The 21,080-nt window shown below is 36.7% G+C and overlaps 2 protein-coding genes across 2 annotated transcripts in view; both read left to right on the top strand.

Moving 5' to 3' along the window:
* The window catches only part of LOC139722349 (uncharacterized), a 104,387-nt gene extending 101,431 nt beyond the window's left edge, over nucleotides 1-2,956 (top strand). Inside the window, exons 23-25 of the mRNA XM_071633687.1 lie at nucleotides 890-988; nucleotides 1,670-1,792; nucleotides 2,922-2,956. Of these exons, the coding sequence (XP_071489788.1) occupies nucleotides 890-988; nucleotides 1,670-1,792; nucleotides 2,922-2,956 (257 nt within the window). The remainder of the gene's footprint in view (nucleotides 1-889; nucleotides 989-1,669; nucleotides 1,793-2,921) is intronic.
* A 4,934-nt stretch (nucleotides 2,957-7,890) lies between these two features.
* On the top strand, nucleotides 7,891-20,691 carry LOC139722242 (uncharacterized). The gene is made up of 7 exons (XM_071633588.1): nucleotides 7,891-8,053; nucleotides 8,944-9,036; nucleotides 17,061-17,153; nucleotides 18,351-18,443; nucleotides 19,276-19,368; nucleotides 20,207-20,314; nucleotides 20,648-20,691. Exons 1-7 carry the CDS (start codon nucleotides 7,891-7,893, stop codon nucleotides 20,689-20,691), a joined length of 687 nt encoding a protein of 228 aa, XP_071489689.1.
* The last annotated feature ends 389 nt before the right edge of the window (nucleotides 20,692-21,080 follow it).

Here is a 21,080-nt window from a genome sequence, read left to right as displayed (position 1 = left end):
TCGAGTTTGAAGTCACATCATCAAAATTGGTAAAAACAATTGAATTTACTGATTTTGGCAAAATTTAGTAGTCTAATGTTTTGCCTATCATCTGCTGAAATTTTGAAGCTAAATGATCAAAGGAAAAGCAAGAAATCAGCATTTTTCTTGGCTGTGATTTTCCGACTTTCAACGTAACAGAAACGTGTTCGAAGATTTGGATTTAGCGTCGCAGCTAGACTCCGCCCCTAGCAACGAGGGAGTGATCTTATTGGTCAGTGTGTGGCATCCTGATTACTGATTGGTCATGCGTAGACCGCTGGCACTGAGCTTGAATGAACATCACGGAGGTCGCTAGGAGCATACCTTCTATTGTCAAGCGGTGAAAACTATCTTGCCTCCCCATGATCATGATAGCGTCGGAAGGAAAACTTTGAAGCCGTTTTTCTTGAAACTCTGATTTCCTCAACCACTTTTCATGTGCTAATAAAATCTTCGATATCTATGCAAGCGAGTACTTTTATGAGTTGTGCTATATATGAAATTAAAGTAGAAGAGTAAGAGAATAATGTCATGCCATTTTCAGAAAATTGTCCTCCCTGACTTTCAGATCCTTTTGTTGTAGCGGGTTACATTTGTTCAAATCCATTTTACATCATGAACCAATGATATGCACACACCACATTAAGGTTAATTTGTTCCTAGTACACTGTTTTAGACTGGCTAATTCCACAGTGACAAGTGTAGGCATTTCTGAAATTGTTTTGCTTTGTCAGGCAATTCCTTGATAGATCCTGTAGTAATGAGAACAATCAATTACTCCCTAAGAGCTTTAGAGTACAGAAGAAACTTATTTAGTCATTGGTAATCAATGTCAATGATTTCTTTGCTTGATATTTGCTCTTTTCAGGTACCCTACCATGTGAAACTGACTGCCTGAATGGAGGGGTGTGCAACCGAGGGGTGTGTGACTGCGCCCCTGGATTCACTGGCAGAGATTGCAGTCTAGGTACTCCCTGTTTGTGTTGTTCTGTTTTCTTGTCAGTACAAATCTAGGAGGTCAAGATCAGATTGGTCCTACAGTTTAAAACCAGATAGAAAGATTTGAATTTAAAAAAAAAAAAATCTAGAAATTTGTCTAGTCCCAGCTACTCACTTTGATATTAGCCATATTCTCTGACTGCTAGTTTGACTTTTTTTCCATCATACCAAGTAATTATTGATATTAGAATAAGTCTGAAAAGAAGTTATGAAGCTGAATATTGATTATAGTCTGAGTAACTCTCAGGAAGGATATGTTATATTGAAACCAGTAATAAATCAAAGACGTGCTCACAAAACCTTTCATTTTAGGGTTCACACCTTAGACCAGTAGTTAGCTATTATCACAAATGTTTTAAAGATTGAATCTCTTTATGATAGCTGCTGTTACATTCATGTGTCTGTGTATAAAGGATTGATATACATATATATATATTTGTTTTTGTTACACCTGTATCAACGCCATTTACCAACTTGTAAGTTGTTTAGAAGATATTTCCATGTATACCGATGCTATCAATGTGTGTGCATTGTGTGAAGTTGGGAAGAAAAGTAAAAACAGGATGTAATGATTGCCTCTCTCAATGGTTGTGTATTCCCCTCTTCCACTATTCCCTTTTTATCTGTCTTCCCCTCCCTTTTCCACCAGATATTGATGAGTGTGTCACTGGGATTAGTAAATGTCCATCAGAGTGTCAGAACACGTTTGGTAGCTACCAGTGTTCCTGTCCAGAAGGCTTCCAACTCTCACCGGCTGGAACTGGATGCATCGGTGAGTTCTTCAAACAGAGTATGGCTCTTGAGGACAGATGCCCAATATTTTATTCTACCCATTACCATGAAAGCCTTTAAAAGTCACCAGGCTTTGAATTTATGATTTCGGTATTTTGTTGTTTTTATTTTCTGGGTTTTAAAGGTTTCTGATGGTATGTGATTAGTTTTGCATGATTTTCAAAAGCGTAGCACAGAAGTGCTTTGAAAGGTGGCCAAAAAATGTGGAAGTTCTATCAGAAAATAGACTTTGCAGTACAATGCAGTTAGCATGTAAGAGATAAGATTTTTAAATACAATAGGTCAAATTAAATCACAGACAGTAATAGACCCTATGTAACAGAATACAAAGTATAGTTATATATTTTGGATTGTTTGTGTGTTTAGTTTTGTAATAATGATAATAATAATAATAATAATAATATTAATAATAATAATAATAATAATAATAATAATAATAATAATAATAATAATAATAATAATAATAATAATAATAATAATAATAATAATAATAGTAATAATGACAATGATGATGATGATAATAATTATAATAATAATAATGATAATGATAGTAGTAGTAGTAGTAGTAGTAGTAATAATAATAATAATAATAATAATAATAATAATGATGATAACAATTATAATGATAATAATAATAATAATGATAATAATAATAATAATAATAATAATACAGGGTACTTATGATACGCCAATTCCACATAACTAACATGCTCAAGGCGCGGTAGAAGAAGTGAGTTATGAAATACAAACATCTTTACACGAACATGCACATGAAGATATTACAAACACAATGTGTATAAAAGTGTGTCAGATAATATCAATGTGCTATAAACATATCTTCAGTATTATTTAATGTTGACCTGTTGAGGATGGGCTGACTTAGCTACAACAGGCATTTCTCATAGACACTTGCCCAAATATGCTCGGGACTTGTCCTCAACGGGTTAAGTGAGAACTTTGATAATGTCATTTCAGAACAGAAACAGCCTGCTATAAATGTTCACAATGACAGCTAAAAGATGTGACCAGTTATAGATGGAGAAATGCAGTCTTGTGGACGTAATCGAAAGAGCAAACAGTGTTGGGTGGTCATTCAAATCACTTCATAGAATCTTGCCTCTACTCAGACAGGATACCAGTGTGATGAAGGAGAAAAGAAATCATACTCCTGTTCAGTATGTTTACAATCCAATCTGCACTCTGAAAGAATAAACATATGTGACCGTGCACCTCAAAACGAACATAAAGTCGCACACACTGATTTTGCGTGAGGACTGAAAATAAGTGAAATGGGTCAACCTAGCCGAACTTGACTTTTTCATATTTTCTGAAAGAGCGGGCCTTCTTTTACATTATGCTGAAATTTGGTATCATAAAACGGGCAGGAAAGTGTGTTTTTTAGCACTTTTTCTCGAACATTTTTGGTAGAATAGTGTGATTAGGTGTGTCTTTAGAATCCCTTTTTATGCCTCCGCAACGAAGTGGCCGGAGGCATTATGTTTTCGGGTCGTCCGTCCGTCCGTCCGTCCGTCCGTCCGTCCGTCCCGTTTTGTTTTTGTCAATATCTCAAGAACCGTGTGGTGGTTTTACATCAAACGTGGTATGAGGGTATATCCTTGGGGGATAATACTTTGTGTGGATTTTAGGGTCACAGGGTCAAAGGTCAAAGGTCACAGGTTATTTTGTGAAAAAAAATGGAAATTTCATGTTTTTCTCCATATCTCGCAAATGGTTCAAGGTATCTTCATGGAACTTAGTATATATGCTTGTACCGATGGGCAGTGATTATCTAGGGAAGTTGGGGGTCATGGGTCAAAGGTCATGGGGTCAAAGGTCAAGGTCAACTCCTCAAAATATCACTACTTTCCTTAAAATGCAATATGCCTGAAGGTTTTTTTTTTTTTAAACTTGATGTATGGCATGTATTACCCAATGTATATTTTTGGGGAAGTTTCTTGCCAAAAGGTCAAAGGTCAAAAGGTCAAAGGTCAAGTGAAAGTGCTAAATTGCACTTTTTCCTCCATATCTCGAAAGTAACTCGAGGTATCATCATGAAACTTACATATTCATGCATGTTCAACCTAACAGTGATTCTCTTTGGAACTGTGAGGTCAAAGGTGAAAGGCCAGGTTTAGATAATGCTATTTTCCCATTTGATACTGAAATTATACTTTTTCTCAATACCTTGAAAATTACTCAATGCATAAACTTATAAAAGGGTCAAAAGTCAAGTAAAAATCATCAGTTACCCAAATACCTGCACTCTGACATTTTAATCATTCATCCAATTGAACCTAGTTCTAGGAAAGTGAACATTCAGCACATTTGTGTCAAACCTGTCATTTTAATATTTTGCCAATTGTGTGAAACTGTCATCACACATTGTCAAGACATTGTACTATAGGCCAGAACCATGCATTATGGCAGAGGCATATCAGTAGCCGTAGCGATATATCTAGTTCATTTCTGAAACACCTTGTCCACACTCTTCACTTTGAACTCTGATAACTTTTGTAAAGATAGGGCTACTGCTTTGAAAGTTGGCATTAATTATGGACAGAATGTGTTAATGATGCATGCCTAATTTCAGTTTAATTTGATAATCCCTTCATTGTTATTACTCTGGTGGTTTACTTCCTGTTTTTTGTCCCATTCATCGCACAGCCAGCACGGTTTGGTAAAGATTAAGCGCTTGAATAGACACCGTACTTCAGAGCCTCTTTTCTCAGTTCACACTTTTCCTGAGTTTGTGCTTTCTTTCCAATATTTAGATAGGTTAGGAGAGTCCATTTGATTTGAGTTATACATCATTTTAAAGCTTAAAGTCTGCTCTTTCAGAATATGGTCTTAACTAAAAATTCATGTCTGGCGACTTTTTGTTTGTTTTGAGGTGCAGGGTCACATACTGTATCATGCGAAAAGACTCAGACTGTATGCAACATAGTGTTCAGTTCATATCACTCCAATCAGGAACTGATCACTCTCAAAATCAAATTGATCAAGACAAGTAAATCTGCAAAACCTGAAAACTCATTTTTGGGTTCATGATACCTGTAATAGTTATTTTGATGAATGATTAGTTATCAAATTGTTAGGACCAATGCAAATTACAATATGTAATTCACCATTACACTCATACATTACAGAAATGAAATTCAAATGGTAACAATAAATGCAGGCACAGACAGGTACATCCACTCGAATTGCTGCATGTTCCATGAGACATTTTGTTGAAGAAATGGTAAAAACATGTTTTTTTGCCTCAATTCCCAGATGAGAATGAATGTGAGACTATAGGTCAGACATGCTCCTTTGGGTGCACCAACCTCTTTGGTAGCTACACCTGCACCTGCCCCCAGGGCCAACAGGTCGGACCAGACAAGTTTTCCTGCATCGGTAAGACTGAGTTCCGCTCCCCTCAAAACCTATCACATGCAGTATCATTTGTTGGAACTTTATCAAGACTGAAAACATTTCTGTCACCTTTGATGTAGCTAGAAAAAGTATCCAGAGTGTAGAATTACATGGAGAAGAATACAATGAGGAGAAGTTAAGAAAGTATGAGAAAAGGCAATTGAATTTTTTTCTTTAATTTGTGAAGAGTGTTTCCATTTTGTACATATTTTTCCTCAAACGCTGCCACCCTTGTTATTAAATAAAGTGTGTTTAAGCTGTATACAGGTGTACATGATGTAGCATGCCCGTAACTGGAGGGATTCAGGGGGTTCCGCAGAACTCCCCTGGTTTCCAGCAGCCTAAAAAATAAAAGAAATAAAAGAAAGAACCCCCCCCCCCCCCAATTAAACAAATGAAAAGGGGCTTGTATAGGCATGGTTAGAAAATTGTGCTGAAGCCCTTTTTTATGCCTCCGCCAACGAAGTGGCCGGAGGCATTATGTTTTCAGGTCGTCCGTCCGTCCGTCCGTACGTACGTCCATCCTGTTTTGTTTTTGTCGATATCTCAAGAACCGTGTGGTGGTTTTACATCAAACTTGGTATGAGGGTATATCCTGGGGGGATAATACTTTGTTTGGATATTATGGTCACAGGGTCAAAGGTCAAAGGTCACAGATTATTTTGTGAAAAAAAAAGGTTGAAAATTCATGTTTTTCTCCATATCTCGCAAATGGTTCAAGGTGTTTTCATGGAACTTAGTATATATGCTTGTTCCAATGGGCAGTGATTATCTAGGGAATTTGGGGGTCATGGTTCAAAGGTCAGGGGTCAAAGGTCAAGGTCAACTCCTCAAAATATCAGTACTTTCCTTATATTTATGCAATGCCTGAAGGTTTTTTTTTTAAAAACTTGATATATACATGTATTACCCAATATATATTCTGTGGGAAGTTCCTTGCCAAAAGGCCAAAGGTTAAAAGGTCAAAGGTCAAGTGAAAGTGCTGAATTGCACTTTTTCCTCCATATCTCAAAAGTAACTCAAGATATCATCATGAAACTTACATATTTATGCATGTTCAACCTAACAGTGATTTTCTTTGGAACTGTGAGGTCAAAGGTAAAAGGTCAGGTTTAGGTAATGCTATTTTCCCATTTGATACTGAAATTATACTTTTTCTCAATACCTTGAAAATTACTCAATGCATAAACTTATAAAAGGGTCAAAAGTCAAGTAAAAATCATCAGTTCCCCAAATACCTGCACTCTGACATTTTAATCATTCATCCAATTGAACCTAGTTCTAGGAAAGTGAACATTCAGCACATTTGTGTCAAACCTGTCATTTTAATATTCTGCCAATTGTGTGAAACTGTCATCACACATTGTCAAGACATTGTACTATAGACCTATTAGGAGAACCATGCATTATGGCGGAGGCATATCAGTCGCCGTAGCGATATATCTAGTTTTTTTTTGCTTGTCAGCTGATTAAACACGAAAGTTGTCCAATTTTTTTCTGATTCTGGCCCCCCCCCCCCAAAAAAAAAAAAAAAAACAAATCCTAGTTACGAGCCTGTGTAGATAGAGAACAGAAATAAAACTTTCCTTGTTCAACCCTCTGTGGCCTGACTGACAACCACTATGCCTCCCTGTCCCATGCAGACATCCCTTGCCCCCAGCCGTGTCAGAATGGAGGTCGGTGTGTGAGGGGCGAGTGCCAGTGCCCCATCGGATTCATAGGAGTGGACTGCAGTCAAGGTGAGCTTCTCTTTGCATCACTGTTTTTTCTTTTTCCAATTTAAAGGGATCGTACAGTTTTGGTTGAGACCTAATTTCAGGTTTGTAACATTTTTTGGTGAGATAATGAGAAACCTCTTGTGAAATATGAAAGAGCATGTAATTCTATGAGGAATTCAACGTTTGTTTGATGAAAATTGGTTTTGAAATGGCTGAGATATCCAAAAAAGAGCGATTCTAATAAAGTGTGGGACCCACACTTTATTACGATCGCTTTGTTTTACTTTGTTTTTGGATGTTTCATTCCTTCCAAACCCGATTTTCATCAAATAAGCTTTGAATTCCTCTTAAAATGGTATGCTCTGTACTATATCATAAGTGTTTTCTTGGTATCTTGCAAAAAGTTAAAAGCCCAATTCTCATCTCCACCAATACTGTACTATCCCTTTAACCCATAAAATTCTTTGAGAATTCTAAGTGTAGAAATCAACCTTGCATCATTATTTTGATGCCTCTAAATCATGCTGCATATCAATCTCATATATGGAAAAGATTAAATCAAACTGAAGTTCAGTGGATCTTCTCAAAACAAAATCAGAATGAAATTTATTAGAAATTTCCAATTTGAGTAAAAAACAAGATCTTCTGTCTTCTGAAATGCATTGCCAATTTGAAAAGAATAATCAGAAAGCTTTTAAAAATGTCACAACCAAATAACAAAGAGCTGAAAAAAAGTTTTTCCTTTCCATTTGCAATACTAGCAACAATCATTTTAATTATGAAGAAAAAAAATCACTACCAAACTGATTATACAATATTGTATACATAGCAAACATGTTAGTGCATGTTAGGGATTTACAGAACAAATGTATGTAATGATTTGATATCTCCTTCTTTGTGTGTATTGCATCTCTCTCTCTCTCTCTCTCTCTCTCTCTCTCTGTGCATGTCTTTCTTTGGCTCTGTCATTATTTCTATCGTTTGTTTGTCTACGTGTCTGTCTGTGACAGAGCGTCCATGTGACCAGCCATGCCAGAACGGAGGAATCTGCTTCCAGGGGGCGTGCCGCTGTTTGTCGGCATACTCAGGGGAGTTCTGCCAGACCAGGGGTAAGTCTACTACCATCCTCAACCAGTAAAATGGTTTCATTGTAAGCTATTATGAAGTCATAATAGGTCAATTATTTATCATAAAAAGGCATTTCAGTTATGTGTAGACCCATTCACACACAGAAGAGTCTTTGGTTCTTAGATCACTTTGCAAAGATTTATTTTATTTCCCATCATTCACACATGGCCCAAAAGCATTCGGCTGCAAGCAGAGCGATTTATAGTTCCACATTGCTCATACCTAGGTAATGACTTGAGTGCGACTCCAGACACATTTCTGTGTGTGGACATAATTTGTTTTTTTGCCTCATTGGATTAAAACATTCAAGTTTTCTCATGTGCCATTCACATTTACTGTGCAAAACAAACTGTCATGAGAGATTTAAAAAGATAGATACGGAAGATTGGGTTTTACATCACAATAGTCAACCATTTTGGGGGTCCACACATAAAAGATAACTGATTTTGTATCATGTTTGAAAAATCTTCAATTTTTCATACCAGTTGTCAATTGTTTGTCTGTGTGAATGGGCCATATGTGACATAAAGTCACAAAAGAACAATCTATTATGTACTGGGGGTGAGATCAGCTACAGCTGTGTGGTCAGTTACATGGGAAAGATCAGTCAGCAACCTAGATCACATCATAACATTCCAGCAGTTGCCTTGAAAGGAATTTAGACACTAGACACTAGACACTCTGTGCTCCTTTGAATGTTTCTATGACAGATATATGGCGCCATACAAATGCTGTGGATCATCATCATCATCACTCTGTTTTGGTCTTTTTTTTATTGAATAGGTGTGAATCAAATGTGAAAACTGCAATTCTTAAACATGCATGCACAAAATAAATGTCCAGTTTTTTTTCCCTGTGATGTGTATTGCAGTATGTGATCCAGCCTGTATCAATGGAGGTATATGTGAGGATGGAATCTGTCAGTGTCCCTCCGGCTTTGATGGGCTGTTCTGCCACGAGAGAGGTAATGGAATATCCCATTTTTTATCTGTTTTCTCAGGGAAGAAAATGATACAGAAAGAGATGGGGGGGGGGAATCTTGTAGTTAGTATTGTGTGAACAGCCACAGTGGAGACCGACTGCAAGATTCTGACTAATTACTGAATTTTCTCCAGTGCTTTGAGAGCTGGATAAGCAGAAATATCAAACTACCTTTAATCATAGTTGTGAATTGGCTGCTGTGCTTGCAAGTGCTCCTCGGGTGTGAAACCACATAACCAGGGGTTGAGATTAAGCTGCCTTATAGTCTTTGGTGACAGGGAAAACTCCCTTCTTACCACTGCATTAGTCAGTTAGGCTTAAGCTGTCTCACTTGATTGATGCCTTCAATCTTGATTGATGTGTACAAGGTGAACTAACACCTTTAATGTCATGATAATCATTATTCAGAGTGCAGTGTTGTGCTCTATTTAGTCTGGCCCCTTGACTGTGAGAAAAATAATCTTTTAATGATCCTTCTATTTTTACTTGCTCTCCTATCAAAAGTTTGAATTCTCATTCATAAATCCTCTATAGCCTGTGTGCTCTAAAAGCTGCAAATATATCCATAGAGTGAAATCACTTATCTGCTCATTGATAATCGTCACGTTCTGTTATTGGTTGAAAAGTGAGCTCGTGTAGTTAATAGGTACCAAATGTAATTTACCCCCGCTTTGTGCCTAACCTGCCAACCAATGTGTGTGAAGGCTTAGCTAGAGAAAATGAAAAGATGAAAAAATACAAAAGCCATCATATCATTAAAAACTTGCAAATAATTGATAAATAAAATGATAAATGTGATGTAAAAAGTTGTTACATTCAAATGTCTTACTGCAATGTACAGTGTTAATACCCTCTGTTCTCTCCCCTTAATCCCTTATTATATTCTATATGTTTTGTTTCCTTGTTGATATCTCTGTTTATCTCCCTACTTGATATCTCTCTGTATGTTTTGTTTGGTTTTTTGTCATATTCTATTTTCAATATATCTTGTGATTGTCCCTGTTTCAATATCTCTTTTCTGTGTCTGTCTCAATCACATATGTGCAATGTGTCTTTCATGATGTTATGTGTCTGCATTTGTTTTTACCTCTTTGTCTGACTTGGCCTCTCTTTCTACATTTCTCTCTATAAATTGATCTTTCTCTTTGACACTATGTCTTTCTCTATTGTTTACATATTTCTCTCTATCTTTATCTATCTATCTATCTATCTATCTATCTATCTATCTATCTATCTATCTATCTATATATCTATCTATCTATATATCTATCTATCTATCTATCTATCTATCTATCTATCTATCTATCTATCTATCTATCTATCTACATATATACCTTTTTGATCAATCTTTCTGCATATTTCTATATCTATATATCTATCTATATGTTCATTTGTATGTTTGTGTATCTATCTTTCTCTTCATATGTTTGTTCATATGTTTTCCCTATCTTCCTATCTCTTTATGCCTGTGTTTATCTGTCCAGTGTGTGACCCTCCCTGTATGCATAATGGACGTTGTGTTGGTGGAGTGTGTCAGTGTCAGCCGGGATTCACAGGGAAAGTTTGCCAGGATCTGGGTAAGAGACAGGTGGAAGGGTTAACCCATAGCTTCCAATGACTGACAGCTTGAATGTACATTAACACTTTAATCAAAGACCTGGTAGTGTAGGGGTTCATGGGTGGTCCGATTCATTCACTCCCCACCTGGGTACATTCGATAACCAGGGCACCGTTTCATGAAAGTTGTCATCCCTGACAACTTGTCAGTCTCTGACAATCACCATACTAACAGTCAGTGACCAGAGCTTCTCAGCCTATCAAAACCAAGAATTTTGCTGAGATTGTCAGAGACTGACATCGTGTCAGGGCTGACAATGAAATGACACCAAGGAATAGCAACAATCAGTGCATATGCTCATCGGTAATGGTCCACTCCAGTCAAAATTCTTTGGCTGTATGTGTACTTACGCAGAGATCAGTTAGTTACGGGGATTCTCAAATATATCCGAGCTGGGCCAGCCTTCCCACTCTATAGCATCTCCATGCTACCAGGTCTTTTAAAGGTTTCCACATTGTAATGCACTTCATTTGCTGTTTGCAGCAAAAGGAATAAAGTGCTGTTGTTTTTCTTTTTTTAATACCCCAACTCTTTCTCCCTCTTACCATCGCTGCATGTTGCTTCCTTTTCCTTTTCTTGTCCTGTCTTTTTCCTTTTTTCATTCTATCTTCTGAAAGTTACAACATTCTGTTTATAACTAATATTTGTCCTAATTCAATATGAAAAAATGGGCATATTACCAAGACTTAAAAAAGCATCACTTTCTGTGAAATATAATACAATTGATGTAATGTTGTGCATTATCAATCCAACTTTGTGCAAGAAACTAAATCTGTTTCTGGTTTCTCCATCTCTTAGAGGAATAAGAAATCATTCTCCAATTTCTTGTGATGAGAACATTTTGAGAGGAATTGACATTTATATTATGATATTCATGAACTGATATGGCAACTGGATTCATGGATGATTAAATGACTTCTTTTTTTCTTTCCTACTATGCTGGCATTCAGTAATCTGGTACTGTTTTATTTGATTTCCATTTGAGTGTGAAAAAATTACCAGTGTGTGCATTTACATTCTTGTTTTTGTTTCTGTTGCAAACAAGTCTACTACTGTATGTCTTTCCAAGTTACATTAATAGTCCAATCACCACACAGAATGGATGGCATATCTCCTTTTAGAGTGCCAAATGAGCTTTAGATATCTTTTGGCAGTTGCTTATGTGACAGTCATTGCAGAAATAAGCATCTTTTAGAACATTCTTTAATGTAAGCAACACATAACATTTGTTACGTCACTTTGTTTAGCACTGGAAATACAAATATTGCACAGTGCTGTAAAATAAAGATTTTCAGATATAAACTTTCAAAGTACTGTCTTTTAGTTTCAAGTGAATTTTGTCAGTCAAAGTTAGATTGATGTTTGTTGATTAGCACAATTGTTTTAACTTCCTAACTGCCTCTAATGCTTGCTAGAATATTTTGCATGCCTTATGTTGACTATTAATCACAAACACAAAACTTTGTGGTGCCATTTCCCTGTTTAACTAACTTAACCATTAATACACTGTGTCTCATCTCAGGTTTCTTTATAGTTTTGTAATGTCTCTGTCACCATGTGTCACCCTGTGCGTGACAGTGTACGTCACCCCATGCGTGACCGTGTGCGTCACCCCATGTGTCTGTCTGTCTTGTCCCCACCCAGAGCTGGAGTGTGAGCGTCCTTGTGCCCATAGTGGGCGCTGTGTTAATGGCACCTGTGAGTGTTTTGTGGGCTTTACAGGGCCGTTCTGTGAGGAGCCAGGTAAAATAGCAAATGATACCACCCCACATATGACCCCACCCCACCCCATTTCTATATATATAAACATCTGGGCCCCATTTCATAAAAGATGTTAGAATAGCAAGTCTTGCTAGAATAGCAGCTTCCCGTAGCAACAACCAATCAGGAGGCTGGATTCTTGTTGCTTGCCATTCCAGGAAGAGCTGCCTTCAAAGCAACGTTTTATGAATTGGAGCCCAGATCGGGGAGGGGATGTTAAACTACACATCTTCAGTTAGTCACTTTATATATTTAGTACACTCAGGTATTACTTTTCCACACTGAGACTGCAAGAATCTTATGAAAAGATCCAAATTTATATACATCATCCACACTTTATTTGATTCAAAATCATACTAGTATTGCATCATGTACTTGTGACAAACAGTAGTTTCTTGAATCTATGATCTATAAATGTATAATCTGGTCCCATGAAATTTTGTATATACAATGCACAATATCTATGAATTTCAATATACATCATGGTTGTTTTCACAATGAATCTCTATGTACACTTGTAGAATTCATTTCATCTGGAATATATCTATCATGTTGTGTTCTCTTTGTTTTTTGTCTATATTCATGTATAAACACAACATTATATATGTTGTAGTCAAAATCCTTGATGGTATGTATTACTTCTTTACTCCTCTCTTTAATGTTCAAGTGTCAGTGCTGTTCTGTAGATATGCAATCAAAAAAACAGTGCATGCTTTCAGCAACATGTACTTTACATGTTTTGACATAAATTCATTATAAAAATTGTATTCAGTGAAGCTTTGAAATTCTACCCACAAGGTCAAAGTGGACACAGTTTTCTTGAAGGGATGGTATAGTTTTGGTTGATGTGGGGATTCAGATTTCATTTTTTGCAAGATTATTTGAAACCACTTATGTAACACTAAAGAACATACAATTATAAGAGGAATTCAAAGTTTATTTCATAAAAATTGCTTTTGAAATGGCTGAGATATCCAAAAATGTAAAACAAAGTAGTCCTATTAAAAGATAGGTCCCACCTTTTATAAGGACCTTTTTGTTTCTGGGTATATCAGCCATTCCAAAACCAATTTTCATCTCATGGACTTTTGATTCCTCTTAGCATATTGTATGCTCTTTCATATCTTATAAGGGGGGTTCTCATTATCTCACAAAAAAAGTTGGTAACCTGAATCCCCATCTTAGCCAAAACTATACTACATGTATTCCTTTATTAAGAAAGGGCAATGAAAACTATGCTGTAGGGAAACGTGTACAAATATAGTACTTACTGTACATCATAGCATTATGCTGGCAACACCACATACAATATTATTGTTTCAGAGCTTTAAGCCATCTGTGTACTTAAAGAGTTTGTTTGCAAAAACCGATAAGTCCATTTTTGCCAAATGGAGATATTTGCGATTAAAGGTCAAGAAAAATATAGAGAATAATAAGAAAATTTTTGCTTCTTTTGACCATAACTTCAAAAATATACCTTTATATGTAGTGACCAATATATCATTTAAAAGGTATTATTTTGTACTTTATGACAGAGATCATACTTCAAATCTTCAAAAATGGACTTATCAGTTTTTGCGAGCAAACCCTTCACTTGTTGCCCTTCACACACCCATGAGGCTATTACACTGACACATGCACCCATGAGGCTATTCCACTGACACATACATGAGGCTATTACACTGTCACATCCATGAGGCTATTACACTGACACTTTCATGAGGCTATTACACTGACACATACATGAGGCTATTACACTGACACTTTCATGAGGCTATTACACTGACACATACATGAGGCTATTACACTGTCACATCCATGAGGCTATTACACTGACACTTTCATGAGGCTATTACACTGTCACATCCATGAGGCTATTACACTGACACTTTCATGAGGCTATTACACTGACACATACATGAGGCTATTACACTGACACTTTCATGAGGCTGTTACACTGACACATACATGAGGCTATTCCACTGTCACATCCATGAGGCTATTACACTGACACTTTCATGAGGCTATTACACTGACACATACATGAGGCTATTACACTGACACTTTCATGAGGCTATTACACTGACACATACATGAGGCTATTACACTGTCACATCCATGAGGCTATTACACTGACACTTTCATGAGGCTATTACACTGTCACATCCATGAGGCTATTACACTGACACTTTCATGAGGCTATTACACTGACACATACATGAGGCTATTACACTGTCACATACATGAGGCTATTACACTTACACATTCATGAGGCTGTTACACTGACACATACATGAGGCTATTACACTGACACATACATGAGGCTATTACACTGACACATACATGAGGCTGTTACACTGACACTTTCATGAGGCTATTACACTGACACATACATGAGGCTGTTACACTGTCACATACATGAGGCTATTACACTGCAACATTCATGAGGCTATTACACTGACACTGTCATGAGGCTATTACACTGACACATACATGAGGCTATTACACTGACACATACATGAGGCTATTACACTGACACATTCATGAGGCTGTTACACTGACACATACATGAGGCTATTACACTGACACATACATGAGGCTATTACACTGTCACATCCATGAGGCTATTACACTGACACTTTCATGAGGCTATTACACTGACACATACATGAAGCTATTACACTGACACTTTCATGAGGCTATTGCACTGACACATTCATGAGGCTGTTACACTGACACATACATGAGGCTGTTACACTGTCACATACATGAGGCTATTACACTGCCACATTCATGAGGCTATTACACTGACACTTTCATGAGGCTATTACACTGTCACATACATGAGGCTATTACACTGACACATCCATGAGGCTATTACACTGACACATTCATGAGGCTATTACACTGACACATTCATGAGGCTATTACACTGATGCACAAACTTGCCCAGTGACACTTCCTCTCTCACTGCTGTCAGACTTACACTTTCACACACCTGTGTAGTCAATGTGTTTTGTGTTAGTGTTAGTGTTGCTTTGAAAACAATAGTGTAGGATTCATTAGTATTACATGGTTTCCAAACATGTGTCAATCCTTCACTAACTATGTATACTAATCAAAGCATGTATACTTTGCATTTGCCTGGAATATGTATGTCTCTAACATTAGTGTCTGTAGCATTCTTTCTGTGTAGAGCCCAATACATCTAATGCTTTAACTCAACAATTATATCACTTTTGACATCTTGGGTAATTCACTACACTAACTCTAATACTTAATCATTGTTGTAGTTATGTACTAATTTCTGAATTATGATATTCTACATTTTAGGAAATCAATGTTATAAAACTTATTAAAGGTGTGCTGTATTGTACCAAGAAGACATTTACATTAGATATCTCATTTTTCAAAATAGCTAAAAGAAGACTTGTATGTGGTCTAGAAAGTACATTATCACTTTGTATTTTGTTGTTGGTTTGCACTGTTTAAATAAAGTGGATATTTCTCTATCATTTATGGTGTAATGGTACACATCATAAAATAATATTAGCTGCATTTTGATATACAGTTGAACCTCTCTTATCCGACCTCCCTTTATCCGGATCTCTCTATTATACGGACGCAATCTCGCCGTGATTTTTTTTTTTTTTAATAATTACGGGAGGAAAGGGGGATTCCCAACTCAATCTAACAATGGCGACCTACAGTCGACTTTGTTGAGCCGTGATGATCGAATTTTGAAGCGTAGTTTCGTCGACTCGTACTGTTTATTTTCAAGATCTACTTGATACATTTCTTAATAATTATTTCAGTAAATCATCCCAAGAATTTATAAAAGAAAATGATTTCATTCTTGCAAACACGAACCTCTATTTTGTAACAATGGAAAGGTTGCAGTATACACATTACTACATGTGGTACTACAATGGGCTACATCAGTACATGTGTATGTATATATACATGTATAAAGCATTGAGTCTCCCATATCCGGCCAAATCCCTTATCCGGATGAGCCCCGGTCCCGACTTGTCTGGATACGAGAGGTTCAACTGTACACACTCAAGGCAGGGTTTCACCTGTTGTATGGTATCATTAATTCAGAGATTCCAACCCCGAGCACCTTCTGATCTGGAGATTCTCCTGCTCAAAACCCCTAGCAAACAAGAGACTCCAACTTGATGTGTACGAAGCGCACATCACGACTGCAAAAGTCCCTTGCAGCCAGGGTCCAGCTTTAGCCTCAGACTTTTTTTAACTTACGAGGGCACTAAGTAGATGATTCAATGATTCATATCATATATTTTGGTTTGATACAAAATCATATCATAATTATATCATATCATATGAAGACAGATGTTTTAGATCTAATGATGCTCGACCTTGAATCCCCTTGGATTCATCAAAATTTAATTCCAGGTTTTAAAAAAGGTGTTTTGGCGGGAGAAATTAAATCTCAAGCGGGAGAACGGGAGATTTCGCGAAAATGGGCTTTTGAGGGGAGATCTCCCGTCGAAAGTGGGAGAGTTGGAGTCTCTGTTAATGGTGCTCTCTGTGCTTGTTGTGTGTGTGTGATCAAGTTTATATCACTGGTATCACTGGTGTTTGCCCCTCCCTCCCTCCTCCAGACTGCATTGCGCCCTGTCAGAATGGAGGCACCTGTAACTTTGGCACCTGTGTGTGTCCACCAGGCTTCGGGGGCACAGCCTGCGAGATGGAAAGTGAGTATTAAGCCTATCACTCCTACTAGCAGAGGAGTCGTGTAGACTGGCAGTATAAAATTGAGACTATGGTTGTAAGAAGGTTAATCAATGCCATGCATTCAACACTTGTTGGTAGAAGGGGTTGGTTTCCTCAAGAATGGGTTTCTGTGGCAAGGACATTCATCACCATGTGTGGCAAGTCTATGGATCACATGTCCATGAAGAGTCTGCAACATTCAATAATCTTATACATTATTGATGCTAGGCTGATATGCACGATCTTCAGTACTTGCTCACTGTTCCCAGAAGCGATGTCTACGCTCATAATTTTATAAACAGTATCATAATTGCTGTGCCATAGAATATTGCTTGTGAATATATATTCTTTACGGATGAACGTTGTATGCAAGTATCTCATAGAGTAATTCATTAAGTGTATCAAATATTTGAAGACCTGAATATAAGAACGACCCAAGTGCAATTTTTGGCCAAATTCAGTTTGACAAGGGAAATTGTAGCTTATGCATGGACTCATCTTGTGTATAAATGATAAATCCTAAATACCCCCGAAAGTGCCTGAAATGAATGAGTTAAATCTTATATTAATGTAAGAATGAAGGACTTGGGTCATTCTTACATTCATATAATAGCGCCCTCTCTCAATCTTCTCTCATCTCTATAGCAGAATATCATGTATATGAATCAAAGAACGACCCAAGTCCATATGAATCAAAGAACGACCCAAGTCCACCACACAAAATGGCCTCTCCACAATTAATGTAAATGTTAATTGTCATAATAATATATGTTCTAATTTGTATATACAATGTTGCCTTCCCATCACAGTTAAATAGAATATTATTGGACAAATAAAAAAGATATGAAGGTTTTTTTAGTTTACTCGAAATGGTCTTCCATGGACTTGTGTCGTTCTTATATTCATATACTCATTTGTTACTGTCATAATGTCTATGAACTTTACAGTGCCCTTCTCAGCTCTTCTAGTGTTCTCCAATATGCAGACTCTTGTCTCCTGTTTTGTTTAGTTTACATTTCTCCTTTGATTTGGTCATCATCAATTTGCTTTTTTTTTACTTTCCTACTCCCATCATTTTCAAGACTAGCTCCTCATGTACATAGACATCTCTGTAAGTGTATCTCTCTCACTCACTCACTCCATCTCTCTTTTCATCACAACAATTACCATGTGTCCAGCTTGTACCCCTGAGTGTCTCAACGGAGGCTCGTGTCTGAACGGAGAATGTGTATGCCCTTCCTTCTTCTCTGGACCTCAGTGTGAAGACAGGGGTGAGGATTACATAACCTAAGCACCCCATTATCTTTCTTTGCTATTGTTTTGTTTTATTTTCTAATCACGAGTGTCAACTCGATGGAATGTAATTGTTAGATGCATACTGTATGTCTGTTTGATATTTTTTGTTAGCTATGTTCAAATATTACTGTTTTAATCCTTGAAAAAGTAGTCCCAATATGTAAAGTAGTTTACATTATAGTTATAGGTCTTTGGACAATGTGTGTGTTTGTTGGTGTTGTTATCTTTTTTGTTTCTGAGGGGAACTGCAATGTACCAGCTAAGCTCTCACGTAGTCCCCTCCATTTTCAGCAGCCAATCTATTTACCCATTGTTTTTACAACATTGATTAATTCTGTAAGACTTGGCTAATATTGTTTCTTCTAGTATCACTCCACAAGTCAAGCATTTGATTTTTTTTATACTCATATGATCATTCTATGTTTATGATTGTGTGTATTTCTTGTTGGAAATGGAAAATGATGAAATGAAATGAATAAAATTTGCATTCTTATGAAATTAACAAAAGTCTTCAGCAGGTTAGGAGGTTTATGGCAAGAAAAGATCCCAATTTGAGCACCATAATCATTAATATTGCTGTGAAAATATGATAATGGTAAAATCAAAGCTTATATAGCCATTAACACATAGTGTGTCTGTCTATAATGCACTCAAAAATGTTGCTGTACAATGGGCACTTGTCACAAGTATTTTTTGGTTGAAGCAGCTTATCCTTAGTTTTGTCAGAAAAAGATACAGTATTCTAAAAGGTATTTTCACACAAGATACGTTTGTATCCATGTTTGTATGTTTGTTTGTTTGTTTCAGAATGCAGGGCAGCCTGTATGAACGGTGGTGTCTGTCTAGATGGTGTGTGTGAATGTCCCTATGGCTACCTGGGAGAATTCTGCCAACTGAGACGTAAGAAAAAAAAAATCCATCAACTTTCCCTAGTTGCAAGAAAAGTTTTTTTTTTAGAAATTAACAGAAATGTGCATTACCAACCAGTATTTATATTATGAGATCCCTTTATATGATTACTGTTTTACTGAGTTTGGCTCACATTGCAAAACAGTTCATGAAAAGGAACAATTAATCACCGACATTCGTGTTGAACTGCACATCCAAATAAATCTGCAGCTAGAAAGCTCATGAATAATTATCTGTGACACTTAAAATTTGATCCATATTGACAGGAAAGTTATGTTTGACCAAAAAAAATATATGCATATTTATTTCATTTTATACATCTGACACATGACAAGACTCTCCATAGCTTACTATATAAATACAAGCATTAGCTGATTTATACTAGTGTGTATACTGTTGCAAAGCTATCTTGCTTGTCTTTAGAGTAAAGTATGAAGACACCATAACTCATGTGCTTTGTACTTTTGCACGGTAATAGATTTGCAAAGACGAGTTCTAGATTATGAAGCCGTTTGTGAAGAAGAGTTTGTTTGCAAAAACCAACAAGTCCATTTTTGAAGATTTTTCAGCACGGTTTCTGTCATAAAGTACAAAATAATACCTTTCAAATGATACATTGGTCACTACATATAAAGGCACATTTTTGAAGTTATGGTCAAAAGAAGCAAAAATTTTCTTTATTATTCTCTTTATTTTTCTTGACCTTTAATCGCAAATATCTCCATTTGGCAAATATGGACTTATCGGTTTTTGCGAACAAACTCTTCATATGACTACCTGTAAATAATACACTGTCACTCTCCTTGGTTCATGTTTTATTCACCACCAGTTGCTGGGTGTGACCAGAGACCTTGTCAGAATGGAGGCACCTGTGTGAATGGCACCTGTATGTGTCTACCAAGCTACTCTGGTCCATTCTGCTCTGTCTTCTCTCTGGGTAGGTCCCCCATGGAGCAACACCTTAACCCGTTCAAGTCTAGTCCCGAGTATACTTGGGCAGGTTTCTATGGGAAATGCATGTTACAGCAAAATGAGTTTGTCCTCAGTGGGTTAAGATACTTGATTGCGATGATTCCTCTTGACTGAATGATAATCAATTCAAACAGCTTCATATATAGTTATCCCGTGTTTTATGTCACTTCAACATTTTACCTGCATCATAAACTGTTAGTTTTGAACAGTAAAGTTAAGATGAGGATTTTGAGTTTAAGTTTGTTTGCAATGCTGTGATAGCTGTATGATCACCCCTGTATGTACTCCCTGCCAGTAGTATTGCAACAACCACCAACAGATTCCAACAATGATTACAAATGAGAATGGTAAATATTGTCTTTAAACAATGTCAAATACTGGTGGCATATACATATTTGTTAACAAATAATTCTTGTAAAGCAAGATATTTTCACAGTTTGAAATTTTTGTGAACTGGAGCCAACAGCCTTTTTCGTGGCAAAAAGTTTTCAGGAATTGCCACTGGCTTTCAATGCACATAGTGTAGACAAAAACTTTCACATGCCTTTTAATTTCGTGAATCATGGCTCTTGCAAAATTCATGAAATTAAAATGCATGTGAACATTTCTGCTTTTACAGTATATTTTTTTATGTATGTGCTGAATAAGAAGTGAATGATATATCAATTTCGAAATAGTATGTCCAGCTCAAAATATTTCTCAAATTAGTTATCCACATAGTGTATTCTTAA

This window comes from Diadema antillarum, unplaced genomic scaffold, assembly GCF_040938485.1.
Source record: "Diadema antillarum isolate AM-2024a unplaced genomic scaffold, OU_Dant_1.0 scf00000001, whole genome shotgun sequence".
NCBI lineage: Eukaryota > Metazoa > Echinodermata > Echinoidea > Diadematoida > Diadematidae > Diadema > Diadema antillarum.
Note: the sequence above shows the minus strand (reverse complement) of the source record. Positions and strands in the feature narration are given on the sequence as shown.

What these genes read in the sequence shown, in the direction of transcription:
- LOC139722242 (XM_071633588.1), top strand. Translation starts at nt 7,891, where the DNA reads ATGTCTTTCTTTGGCTCTGTCATTATTTCTATCGTTTGTTTGTCTACG. An exon ending in GCTGTTCTGCCACGAGAGAG is followed by an intron (nt 9,037 to 17,060) that starts GTAATGGAATAT and finishes TCCCTCCTCCAG; the next exon opens with ACTGCATTGCGCCCTGTCAG. An exon ending in CTGCTCTGTCTTCTCTCTGG is followed by an intron (nt 20,315 to 20,647) that starts GTAGGTCCCCCA and finishes CCCTGCCAGTAG; the next exon opens with TATTGCAACAACCACCAACA.